At 41.5% G+C, this 13,824-nt stretch overlaps 1 protein-coding gene across 2 annotated transcripts in view; it reads right to left on the bottom strand.

Annotated features, from left to right (window-relative positions):
* LOC134661094 (uncharacterized) overlaps positions 1–13,599 on the bottom strand; it is an 83,904-nt gene extending 70,305 nt beyond the window's left edge. The window contains exons 1-2 of one of the 2 annotated variants that reach the window (XM_063517027.1): positions 13,461–13,599; positions 10,075–10,317 (exon numbers count right to left, since the gene is read on the bottom strand). Coding sequence is in view for 1 of the 2 variants with exons in the window: in XM_063517025.1 (XP_063373095.1) it covers positions 10,075–10,142 (68 nt within the window). In the remaining variant the exon portion in view is untranslated. The remainder of the gene's footprint in view (positions 1–10,074; positions 10,318–13,460) is intronic. The other variant, XM_063517025.1, reaches the window with a different exon arrangement.
* Between the last annotated feature and the right edge of the window lie 225 nt (positions 13,600–13,824).

Below are 13,824 nucleotides of genomic sequence, written 5' to 3'. Positions count from 1 at the left end.
CCTGAAGGACGGTACGGTCGACATTTGTCGGGCATGCCGCCGTCCCGGAGAGTCACTCAGGCATATCATTTCCGGTTGTTCTCATCTTGCTAACGGCGAGTACTTGCACAGACATAATCTCGTAGCCAGGATTATTCACCAGCAGCTAGCTCTTCTATACGGCCTTGTGGACCGCGAAGTACCGTACTACAAGTATTCACCTGCGCAAGTTCTCGAGAATGGTCGTGCCACGCTCTATTGGGATCGATCTGTCATCACTGACAGGACTATTGTAGCCAATAAGCCTGACATTGTGATAATAGATCGAGCGCAACGCAGGGCCGTGCTCGTTGACATCACCATCCCTCATGATGAGAATCTCGTGAAAGCCGAGAAGGACAAGTCCAGTAAGTACCTAGACTTGGCTCACGAGATAACCGCCATGTGGGATGTTGATTCGACGATCATTGTCCCGATAGTTGTTTCAGCGAACGGTCTAATAGCGAAGAGTCTCGACCAACATCTTGAGAGACTCTCGCTAGGTGGTTGGATCAAGGGCCAGATGCAGAAGGCGGTGATCTTGGACACGGCGCGGATAGTCCGCCGGTTCCTCTCTCTGCGGCCCTGACCACCGGTAGCTTGGGCCCTGCCCCGCTGCCGGCGGCACCCTAAGTTAGGTTTTTTTATAATGTGTTTATATGTATTTTTTATTGTTTTGTAAGTGGATTTGTATTTTATTAGGGCGAGCGAAGCGAGCCCTATCACTATTCGACAAACTATGCATTCTTGTGGTACACTTTACGGAAAAACTACTGCACTGTTAGGTTTGAGATTTAACATAGTAATTTAAATTCATGTCTAGATGTGTTATCAAACTTAAAAATATCATTTTATATACATAAAAAAATTAAATAATGTAATAACACTTTGTATTACTACTAGCGCCATCTGTTGGCAAAATAATGAATTAACATTCGTGCTAATGTTAATTATTTATTTCTCTAACAGATGGCGTTAGTAGTAAATAATAAATAAATATTGGACGTCGTTATACAAATTGACTAAGCCCCAGAAAAGCTCAAGAAGGTTTGTGTTGTCATGTTGTGGGTACTCAGAGAACGATACCTATGTGGTGTTTTCAATTTCAATAATGTCGATGGCGCTTATACGCCATTAACAACGATAAATACAAAAGTGGGTTAAAATTTTGGATTCAGACCCACCTCGCTTCGCTTGGTTTGATTCCCAATTTAGCATAGAGTTTGTGCGGAAAGAGAAGAGTCGTGGAATGTATGGACATTCCACGACTCTTCTCTTTCCGCACAGACTCTATAAGTTTTTGTGAATACCTACTAGAACAATCAATCTTGCTGTATATTCACTGCGGAGGTCAATTTACTCATATGTTTTGTGACGCTGATGAACTGATCAGTCATGTTGTGTTAGCAAACGTAAATCGGGTATTTTCAGTTCGAGAAACAGTTTTGGCGCCATTCATTTATTACGTAAGATGATTTTGGGGCGGAGCCCCGGGGTCGCATTTTTTTCTTACTAGGGGGAGGGAGAGGGTTTTTATAGTTCTTACGTAAGTAAGATCACAAAATTGCGTTTTTTTTAATTTCTACGAAATTATGACGTTTAAAATAATAATAATACTTCCACACTCTATGCTATAAAACACGGTGCAGAGTTAGCTTAAACGAGCTCAAGTACCTTTGTCCTGTACAAACGTACGTACAAATAAATATTCATAAAAATATTTTTTTTAATAATAAACACTAAAACAAACCAAACGTGTACTCATTTTTTCCTTAACATTCTAACGTAATATATGCTAATATAGGGGTGAGAGGGGGTCAGCCTATTTTTATTATTTCTTACATATAGGGAAGGAAGGGGGTCAAAAACTGGCAAAAATGGTCTTACGTAATCAATGAATGGCGCCTTTAGTGTTACTATTGCTTGGAACAGCTAAAATTATAAATTATAAATAAAGATCATATTATAATACAAACTTCAGCGACTTAGGGCCGATATACACCACTGCAACTTGTATGGGAACTACACGCCAACTGCACGCCAATTGCAACGTCGGCGTGCAGTTCAACAAAATGACCCAGAACCCTGGCAGTTCCTAGTGGAACTCAGATTTGGTGCAACACAGGCACACGCTGTCTTAATCAATCGACACGTCTTGATGAGCACTTATAGAGCTGATGCCGAACCTTAGCTGTACCGAGTGGAACTCAGGTTTGATGCAACATAGAGACACACGATGTTTTGGACATCCGACTCGTCATGATGAGCACTTGGGAGAGCAGTACCCAAGATAGAGCTGATGCTGAACCCTGGCACTACCTAGTGGAACTCAGGTTTGTTGCAACATAGGCACACGCTGTTTTGGACATCCAACTCATCATGATGAGCACTTCGGAGAGCAGTACCTACCCAAGATAGAGCTGATGCTGAACCCTGGCAGTACCTAGAGTGGAACTCAGGTTTGTTGCACTTAGGAGATTAAGTACCCAAGATAGGTTTGGTGCAACATAGGCACACGCTGTTTTGCTCATCTGACACGTCTTAATGAGCACTTAGAAGAGCAGTACCCAAGATAGAGCTGATGCTGAACCCTGGATGTACCTAGTGAAACTGTGTGTGTGTGTTTATGTGCGGAGCAGCGTGATTACCGCCAGTAGGTGTCCAGAAGGGATAGTTTTTCGCTCAACTGTGTGGTGTGGACGCAAAAATTAAATTCAAGGACATTGGCTCGCTGACCCAACATTATGTAGGAAAGCCAGTTGGCTTCCTTACAAAAAGTACTGGGGAGGTACTGGGCGACCGTGTAGGATGTAATAATAAGCGCTTATGAAATTGTATATTATATGTGGATGATATTGGCAATTTGATTTTGTCGTCTGGACACGTTTTAATGGACAAATTAAAAGCTGTAACAGACAGGCGTACCAGACAGCACCGGGGTCCGGTTAGTATATTTCTTTCTTGCTCTCACTTATAGCTGCGTTCTTAACGGACCCACTCGATCGATCATGGAACAAGCCTCGGACTGGATCAAAGTTGCGGTCCGGTACTTTTAGCCATAGAGAAATAAAGACAAGAGTGCTCACTCCATACATCAGTTCAGACTATTATTTTCAGTGTCTACATCTAGCATCGAGTAGCGGAACTATCAGTACTGCTACTTGACAATAGATGTAGCGCCGACCGGAAAGTCTTATCTCAACAGCATAAGACTTTCCGGTCGGTGCTACATCTATTGTCAAGTAGCAGTACTGATAGTTCCGCTACTCGATGCTAGATGCTAATAGTCTTTTTGTTACTAAAACTGATGTATGGAGTGAGCACTCTATGTATTTTTTTCTCTATGGTTTAGGTAGGAAAACTCCGCGAGCCCTTACAAAGCTCTGCTTTTTGCTAGTTTTTATATCCATATTATAAAATAACCTAACTTAAGACCAAAAATAAATAAAGATGATAAATAAAAAAATATTTTGCCATTTTGAAAAATACTCCGTGTCAACAAGTAAAATATTATAATCTAAGTGATACAACCTGCAGTGTATGTGGACTTCCTGGTGTGGAGCAATACAGTGAGGTTTTGGGCGGCGAGTCACTGACCATCACAAGTACTTACAAACCACAATCAAATTCGCACCACAAAATACAACACATTTGTACCTGGGTTGGGAATTATACGGAACAACGTGTGGAATATTCATTACACGGTTCATAATTAAGCAAGATAAGCGGGTTCAACGGCAGCTAAGCGATTTACTACTGAAGTGCAGTGTAGTGTTTGTTTTTTTTTTGTGTTTACTGGCGGGTGGGCTTAAAATTGGCTCAGGACCGCTTCGGCCTCAGTTTCATTTCGTCATCTCCATAAATCGTCCACAGTGCCATGTCGTCAGCCTACAATTCCTAAATCGTCACCTTCCTAACTTGCCTACTTTCTGATATCGTCAATACCCCATTTTGTCTAAATTCCTATTTTGACCATAGTGCCAACTCGTCCAATATCTGATATCGTCAATATACCATTTTTGTCTACGTTCCTATTTCGACCAAAGTGCCAACTCGTCCGCGTTCTTTTATTTGAATTGAGAATGTAGAATTAATACTGATTGTCACTTAAACTGTCAGAAGCAGCACACATTTTATTCAAATAAAATATTTTTTCTAGCTCAATAGGTATCTAAGAAAGACAGATAAATAGGTAGTTACAAGTGTTTTTTTTTTCAGAGATGGACAACGAATATAGCCAATCAATACTACTTGGATTTGTAGAGGAAGCTTATCAAGCTGAAACACAAGAGTTTTTCAGGTTGAGATCAACCGATTCTACACCTGACCTGTACGTACATCGTGGCACAGTTACAATTAGTATTTGCTGTTGTCACACTTGTCCTTAACCATAAAGATAACTTTGATGATAATGATGATGTACTATTAGGGCTGCTATGTAGTTGACGAGTTGGCACTGTGGTCTAAATAGGAATGTTGACGAGTAAGCACTATGGACGAATTAGGAGTGTTGACGAATCGGCACTGTAGTCTAATTAGGAATATAACCAAGTTACTACAGTGGCCCACGTAAGAAAGCGGGCGAGATAAGAAAGTGACGATATAGGAATGCTGGCGAATCGGAACAGTAGACCAAATGCGAATGAGAACTACTTAAGAAGTTGCCGAAATGAAACTGAGGCCGAAGCGGTCCTGAGCCGGCTTAAAATTCATACGCTCCTCAGGCCGCCGTTATAGCACTGCAAATTCTGGTATAAAGCTACTGGAGGCGTATTTCGCCGTACTATCAAACAACTGTGCTGGCCCTGTGGACATGATGGCTGATTATACCTACACCTTATAGACTCTAGCGTTCCGGGTTCAAATCTCAGTCGTGTTGATTGTGTTTACTTTTTGTTTACACTTTCTGAAATATGTTGTTTGTTTTGTTTGTTTTTTTTTTTTTGTATGCATATAATGTTTTATTATTATTATTTTTTTCTACTGGTCTTGTGAAGCTGAAGTTTTAATTTGGGAAGAAATTCATTGCAATTTGTTGTACAATTTTGTTTGGCTTTTGTATGGGATTTAACTTGTGTTTGTTTCGTGTAATGATTTCATTTTTTTTTGTGCGTAATGAATGATTTTTGTATAAAGGGATTTCAATTTTAGTATGGAAAATGTTATTATATTATTACCTATTAATTTTTCATGAATTATAATTTGGTCTTGTTTTTATTTGTGATGTACATGTGACTTTTTATAGTTTTTAGGATTTGGAAATTGTGACAATTAATTTATTTTATTCAAATTGTGACATAGTTAATTTATAGACATTCCTTACTTATATTTTCAATGTCGAATGAAGCCATTGCCACGCATGTTGTCCCTCCCCAGCCTTCACCTCGGGGGAACTCCGACTCTGATCCTGTACCATGTCCGTTTTGCTCACCAGTCCGTTTCTTCAAGGGTCAAAGGGGGCTTAACATCCATTTGACACGAATTCATGGCACTAATACGTCATGTGCTGATCCTAATCCAACCGGAGTTTCAAGCGATGGGTCTCGGGAGGTGCCTCAGACGGGACTTCGCCTTGCTGACATATCAGGTTTAAAGGCCAAGATTCGGGTATTAAGACACATACCTAAGGGAGCTAGATGCCTTGCTGCTGGTAAGCTGTGCTCGGTCATAAATGATTGCCTGCGCACTAATAGTGTTGAGGATTGGTGTAGTTTGCTCTCTTTTTCTTACAAGGGTGCCGGATGCCACTGAACCCCAATCGCTGACAACCAAGGTCAAAAATAACATTAATGTCGTCAAACTATGCTTTCCTCTCACTCAGCCCTCGAACAGGCCGGCTTTGGTCTACCGGGTGATTGAAAATAAAGTGCATGATGGTGACCTAAGGGGAGCCGTTCGCTTACTTCTCTCGGACTCTGCTTTAGCTCCTGATAATGATAATACCCTACAGGCTTTGAAGGATAAACATCCGCCGCCATCGAGGCTAGTAGATTTGCCCTCCGAGCCTGGCATTACAAACCCTTTTTTGTCCGTAACGCCAATGGACGTGGCTGCGGCAATTGCCTCCTTCTATAACGGGTCGGCTTCAGGTTTCGATGGCTTGAGGCCCCAGCACCTAAAGGAACTGACTTCACCTTCCGCGGGGGATAACGGTCCCCGTTTGTTGGACACCCTTGCAAAACTTTGCAATTTTTTACTGAGAGGTATGTTGAATATGGAGGTTAGGCCGTTTCTCTATGGGGCATCGCTTTGTACTTTATCCAAGAAGGACGGTGGCATCAGACCAATTGCCGTGGGCAGCATTTTCCGTCGCCTCACGGCTAAACTTTGCCGTCGAGCAGTGAGGGAGCCAATGTCTGGTTACTTGCTCCCCAGGCAGATGGGTTTTGGCACTGTGCTAGGCTGTGAGGCGGCGATTCATGCCACTCGTCACTACACTCACTACGCCGTTGAACGCCATGCATCTGGTGATGTAATCATCAAGATTGATATCAAGAATGCTTTTAACACGGTGGAAAGAGACACAATTAAGGAGGTCCTCGAAAAAACTCCCTCTTTATACCCCTTCATTTACCAATGCTATGCCTCTCCAAGCAACCTGTTCTACGCTGGTGATGTCATTCGTTCGCAAGTTGGTGCTCAACAGGGAGACCCCTTGGGACCCCTAATTTTCTGCCTAGCCATTCATAAAATTATCTGTGAGGTTAAAACGCCGTTAAATGTGTGGCATTTAGATGAAGGCATAATTGGAGGTAGCCCAGATGTGGTCGTTCAGGGTTTAAATACCTTAATACCAGCTTTAAAAGAGATAGGCCTGGAGATTAATCCATCCAAGTGCGAGTGTTTCACCTGCGGGGGCATACCCACTGAAGCTCTTGCGGAGATAGAGGCAGTTCTGCCCGGAATGAGGCTGATTGACAAATCTTCTTTTAGTTTGCTAGGTGCTCCCGTATTTTCCGAGGGTGTCAGCTCGGTACTACAACTTAAAAGGCAGGCACTCTCGGGAGTACGCGAGCATTTGGCACAACTGGCTGGACACGTCGCTCTTATTTTGTTGCGGAATTGTTTCGCGTTGCCTCGCATGGTGTACACTTTGCGCACATCGCCCACTTGGCTTTTTGAGCAAGATCTGCTTTCCCTGGATGAAACTCTCAAGACTGCTTTGGAGTCGCTGCTAAATGTCAATTTAAACGAGGCTCAGTGGTGTCAGGCGTCCTTACCGGTTCGGTACGGGGGCCTTGGTGTTCGGCGTGTGCAGGACATCGGTTTGGTGGCCTTTTTGGCGTCGGCGCATGGCTCAGCGGGACTTGTTGCGCGTATTCTGGGAGTCGAGAGTGGGGATGTCTGCGTGCCTTTTGTTTCCGAGGCCTTGGCAAAGTGGGCTACTTTATGCCCCACCGATGAACGTCCTGACAACTTGGTGGCGCAGAGAGCGTGGGATGACATCCTGTGCAAGCTCGCGTTTTCGAAGTTGCAGAGTGGGGCCTCGGGAGCCGACCTGGCGCGCCTCATGGCAGTGTCCAGGCCTGAGTCAGAGCGTGGCTGCAGGCTTTGTCGTCTCCGCACCTGGGCACACTGCTGGATAACGACTCGCTGAGAATTGCAGTGGCCCTGAGGTTGGGATGCAAGGTGTGCGACGCGCACCGGTGTATTTGCGGGGTGTTGGTTGAGGAGAACGGCCATCACGGGTTAAGTTGCCAGAGGTGCGCCGGTCGGTTCCCTAGGCACCACTCTTTAAACGAAATTGTACGGCGGGCAATGGTGTCGGCCAATATCCCGTGCGTACTGGAACCACCAGGCTTGTCTCGGTCGGACGGGAAAAGACCCGACGGGCTCACCTTGGTTCGCTGGCGAAGGGGGCGGTGCCTTTTATGGGATGCGACATGTGTTAGTACATTTGCTGCGTCCCATCTAAGGCACACGGTTAAGGCGGCAGGTTCGGCGGCAGAAATAGCGGCCAAAAGTAAGCGCGCCAAGTACTCCGAGTTGCAGGGGGCGTACGATTTTGTGCCGGTTGCTGTGGAAACGGCCGGACCCTGGTGCAGCGAGGCGGGCGAATTGTTCAGGGAACTGGGTCGGCGGCTGAGGGAGAGGGGTAACGACCCCCGTTCTGGGTCTTGGCTGGTCCAACAGGTCTCCATCGCCATACAGCGCGGTAAAGCTGCAAGTGTGATGGGGACTTTTGGACCGGGCATAGCACAGAACGGGTTTTAGGTTAGGTTTAGGTAGTTTTAAGGTAGTTTTAAGTAATATATGTAGGATTTTTGTGAGTTTTGATTGTGACATGTGATTTTATGTATGAATATTGTGTCTTCTTTTATTTATAATTGTAAAAATTGTATATACAATTAAATAATTTCGGGTAAAAAAAAAGAGTTTAGCAGTTATTCAAGAAAAAAATAGGCAAAAATGACCCCCCCCCATTTTGATAAAAATACACAAAATAGTTCTTTACCTATCTAGATGACAGGAAAACCTATTAGAAATGTGTAGTCAAGCGTGAGTCGGACTTAATGTACGGAACCCTTGGAACGCGAGTCCGACTCGCACTTGGCCGGTTTTGTTTATTTGAAGAACCCCATACTGTAGAGTTGTAGACCCTCGGGAAAACCTCGGAAGGGAGCTCATTCCACAGCCGGAGCGTCCGCGGGAGGAAATTCCTCTTAAACCGCACAGTACGCAACCATTTAGGTTCTAGGGTGAGAGGATGAACACCCTGCCGATGGTAAGCGGTGCGTTGATAGAAAGCGGCCGTTGGCATCATGTCAAACAATTCTTCACTTTGTATTGACTACATTTTAATTTTAATAGATTTTCTGTTAGAAAGTACTTAAAAAAAAGAGATAGGTTAACCAGTCATGTGTTTAGCCGATGATTTGTAGTTGATTACTAATGATTACGTGGCCCGAGCGCGGATGGGTGCTTCCTGCCAATGAGACTCAATAGAATGATCGCTGATCATATTAGGGGTTAACAGCAAAATGCCAACGGTCAATAGTGATGATATGACATGTCAACTATAGCAATGAATATAAATTATTATCTGTTTATTGGTTGCTTCGAATAGGCCCTACTGACACTGACATCATCACGCCGATGAAACGTAATCATAAAAACTAAATTTCAACTAAGGGGGTTAGTTTAGTTGCTACAACTACAACACTAATATACCGTTTCTAGTCATACGAGTAGGTAATTTAGTTAAATTACATAGTTACAAAAGTAGATTGCTCTTAAAAGAAACCTCTGGGTATATTCCAAATATTAGTTATATATAGTCATACTCGTATGGACGTACGTCGGACATGACCACATTAGGTGTTTCTATAATAAATGTTATATGTATTAAATATGAACCCTGGGTTGTCTGGAACTATTGAGAATAAATCAGCCATCGTGCCGCTAAAGTACCATCATAGTAAAACTGGGTACAGTTGAGAGTACAAATATCTAAAAAAGGAACCTTCATAATTGTTCTGAAAAATTTAACCTAATTTAAAGAAGTATAATCACAGAATAAATAATAGTACTTGGTACAGAGGACTCACTCTCTAACAAAACCCGTCTGTTACGATCAGTACAGATATGGCCGCTAGGTGGCGACAGCGCCACGCGCGGCTTATGGCTAGCCACCAAAATTGGTGTGGAACGGATGTACTTTTAAATACCTGTAGCAAAGCGACGAAATCGCAGAGTAAGCCACGCCTGGTATATAATGAAGATATGTTTTAACTGTTATTACTTATAATTTAAATCAATTAAGGTTAGAGCCCAGTGGTAGATCAATACTACTAAATAATAATAACTTGTAAAGATTATTAATAGATCGATACTTCTGCTGGACTTCAAATCTAGGCGTCTCGCCGCTGCTTCTCGTCAACTTAATGCCTATGACTTTTTGGTGCTCAAAAAGTTTATGAAGCAGGTACTATTAAGACTGCTCACTCCCGCATTTCACCGTGCCGTTATTTTCTTGCCCATATAATCTGCTGTCAAAGAAAGAGATATGATCATGGCGCACAGTATTCGTAGTACCTACTGAAAGAGGTTACTTACTTGGTGAGACTGTGGGCAGCGTCGTAGCGGGCAGCGGCGGGCCGGCGCTCCGCAGCCACGTCCACCATTCCTCCGCATCACCGCGACTGGCATCACTTGCACCCCCCCACGCCCACTACAACATCACACACACACAACCCTCCGACACCTGATCACACGCCATGCGACACCGACATATCTAGTTACTGACTCCGGTTTCTTGTTGCATTCATTGATTTCATATTTATTATGGGATGTTAGTGTCTGAAACAATTGAAACAGTATTTTATTATCAACTATCACCAAGGTAGTAATGTGTAGGCCAAAGGTTACGGTTTGATACGCCACTAGGTAGGTAGGTAGGTAGGTAGTAGTCACGGAAGAAAGAATGAGCGCGCCGCGCTCTAAGGTAGTAGGTAGTTATCACTTTGTTCAGAACTCAGGTTCACAAAAAAATTACAGAAATAGAGGTACAAAGGCGAACTTATCCCAATAAGGGATGTCTTCCAGCTAGCCTTCGAGTAGAGTTTTTACTGGAACTGGGCTCTACTGGAAGAGCATTGGATAGGTAGTCCATCCATAGGTACTAGAGACAAACCATTTCCTACCTATACCAAAACCGAAATAGAGACAAAATTTAGGTACGAGTACTTACAAACCAAACATTTACGAAACATTTATTTAGTACATGCACTTATAGAATTTACCTACTTAAATAGCCGTCTGTGGAATACCGTGGGTGATGGGTCCCGTAATCCCGTTGTCTAAGCTCCTCATAAAAGTCAGACCCATCCAAACTATAGTAGAGTCAGCAGCAAAAATTGCTAAGCGGGCGAGGTGTTCATAATTACCTTGACGCGCTACATCCATCTAAACTTTAGTACCGTGTCCGTACCTACGATACGATAAGTCTAAACAGGGTTCAGAATATAGACTTGAATAGAGAGCATTCAGTGAGACGATTTTAAGACCTCATCCTTAAAACAATTGTCGGCAAACATATTTAAGCACGAAAAAGCTCGCTATCCACATTTTAGACGTTTCAAGTTTGGAATTATTTAAAAGACGAAAAGAGTGACGAAGTCACGTGACGGCTTCTCCATACAAACGTAGTCCCCATTTTCCTCTCTGGATTTTAACATTATAGAAAATATTTGCACGCAAATTGACGTATTTAGGTATATTAACCACAACTATGCCCCTTCGTTTGATATTTATTAATTATTATAAGGAATAGGAGCTTAAAAAAATATGTACTTATGGAATTTGTTTCTCTCTTAACTCTTATTATTTATTAATACTTACTTAATCAAAAATCAACTGAAGGAGCATATCTATGGTTAATATACCATAAATTGTGTAAAAATATTACCTTTACAATATAGACCAGGAAAATGAGGACTATGTGTTTATGGAGAAGCATTTGCCTAAGTACTATCCTAAAAAAACCGGCCAAGTGCGAGTCGGACTCGCGCACGGAGCAAAACAAGCAAAAAAACGGTCACCCATCCAAGTACTGACCCCGCCCGAGCGCCCGACGTTGCTTAACTTCGGTCAAAAATCACGTTTGTTGTATGGGAGCCGCACTTAAATCTTTATTTTATTCTGTTTTTAGTATTTGTTGTTATAGCGGCAACAGAAATACATCATCTGTGAAAATTTCAACTGTCTAGCTATCACGGTTCGTGAGATACAGCCTGGTGACAGACAGACGGACGGACGAACGGACGGACGGACAGCGGAGTCTTAGTAATAGGGTCCCGTTTTTACCCTTAACGGGTACGGAACCCTAAAAAGGGGAAAAATTCATCTCCGGTTTTGAATGTTAGAATGTTACTAAGATGATGGACATAGAAACCCAAAAACCACACTATTAGAATACACAAGGGTTGAGGTGTTGTTGTAAAATTCTTAAGGAAATAACTATCTGTCTGTACATCATCAGGCGCTTCACACTTAAACCTCTAAACTGATTTAAATAAAATTTGGTGTGGAGATAACTTGAGTTTTGAGGAAGGGACATAGGCAGGCGTGTCTCACTCCGCGATTTCGTCGCTTTGCTACAGGTAGCTAAAAGTACATCCATTCGGCCCCAATTTTGGGGAAAGCCATAAGCCGCGCGTGGCGCTGTCGCCACCTAGCGGCCATATCTGTGCTGATCGTAACAGACGCGTTTTGTTAGAGAGTGAGTCTTCTGTACTTAGTACTATTATTTATTCTGTGACATAGGATAGCTTTCATCACAAAAATCATCACTAAGCCTCACGAACAAAGTCATGAGATGAGAGAAGCTAGTGAATTCATATAACTAAATGGACAGAACAGGCACTTTTTGGTTTCAGTACTTATTCTGAAGATATATTTAAGTTGTCATGATTCATGATGTTGAATAAAAAGTTAAACTTTCAATACTTTTGTATGTCTATAAATCATCCAAAATTTGAGAATTTTTGTTAACCGCCAGATAAATTGATGATATAATTTTCATAAGTGTCCTTTACTTGCTTACTAAAACTTTTATTAAAAAAATAGTTTCTTCTTTGAACATTGCATGCAGCTGCTTAAACTAAAACAGTTTGCGAGTAGTTAGTTCAAGTGTTACTTAAATGAATTTCTAACATACAAATTTGAATGGCTGTACATCATGGTCCCGACAGTTGCCTATCATCCTATACTTCCAATAGACAACAGATATACTTTAGAATTAAACTATTGGCTAGGTTACAGACAGTCTGATGCAACTCATCCTTAAAATTTAATATAAGATTTAATTTCTTGTGTCATCCATGAATTGATAGAAAGGAATAAAATTCAGCAAACGCCAGTGTTTTTTAAAGGACTTTTGAAGGTTCATGTGCCTTGTGTAAAATTAACCACTATTTTCAATAAATGAAAACATAGCTAATGAGATGATGAGAATCTCAGAAAATGGTAATGATACATATTTAAAAAAATACACACAGTAGCTTTAAGTCTTATAATATTATTATGATTGGCATGCAACTTTAGGGAATACGAAAATAATAAATAAGTGTGATAAAGAATTAAATATTATATTAAAACAAATCAAAGTTCACATATTATATTATAGGTAAGTACTTCATATCACCATAGTATAGTACTTATAAATTATAAATGTAATTTACTAGTAAGAACTACGTAATTTTCTAGTTCGATTTCAAGGAACAACTAATGCCTGTTATGATGGTATATGAAGTACGATACAGCTACAATTTATTTGTAATCGTACTATTAATTAGGAACAAACAAACCCTATTTTAACATAAGACACACTCGACCAATCGTAGGATACCTAGCAATGCAATGAATGCTTACAACGCTGACATACCTACAATTTCATGAGATCATCGATACAGCAAAATGTAATAAATATAAATGTGACTCACCCGTTTATATACTTGGCTACACAGAGACCGTGTAGGTTATCATCATTATGTATCAAGTATAGTGATAAACGTCGCACACAGCACATGCGTATTACTATTTTTACAAAGACTAATCATGGTATTATTATTTATACTGCATTAAGTTAGAATATTTATTTATATACTTGGATAATTTGCGATTTCTACAAAATTTCACTGACATTACGGTTGAGATTTCTTAATGATTTCTTATTACAGAATGAAACAAAACAGAAAGATATTGAATTTCGTACTAGTGGTGCCCTCTTTGGGATTTCATCAAGTACACGACGCCAGCCAGTAGGCAAAATTATATTGTTTGACATACAGCGGTAGTGACTTTGTA

The sequence above is a fragment of the Cydia amplana genome, chromosome Z (genome assembly GCF_948474715.1).
Source record: "Cydia amplana chromosome Z, ilCydAmpl1.1, whole genome shotgun sequence".
NCBI lineage: Eukaryota > Metazoa > Arthropoda > Insecta > Lepidoptera > Tortricidae > Cydia > Cydia amplana.
This window is presented reverse-complemented; position numbering and strand designations above follow the sequence as displayed.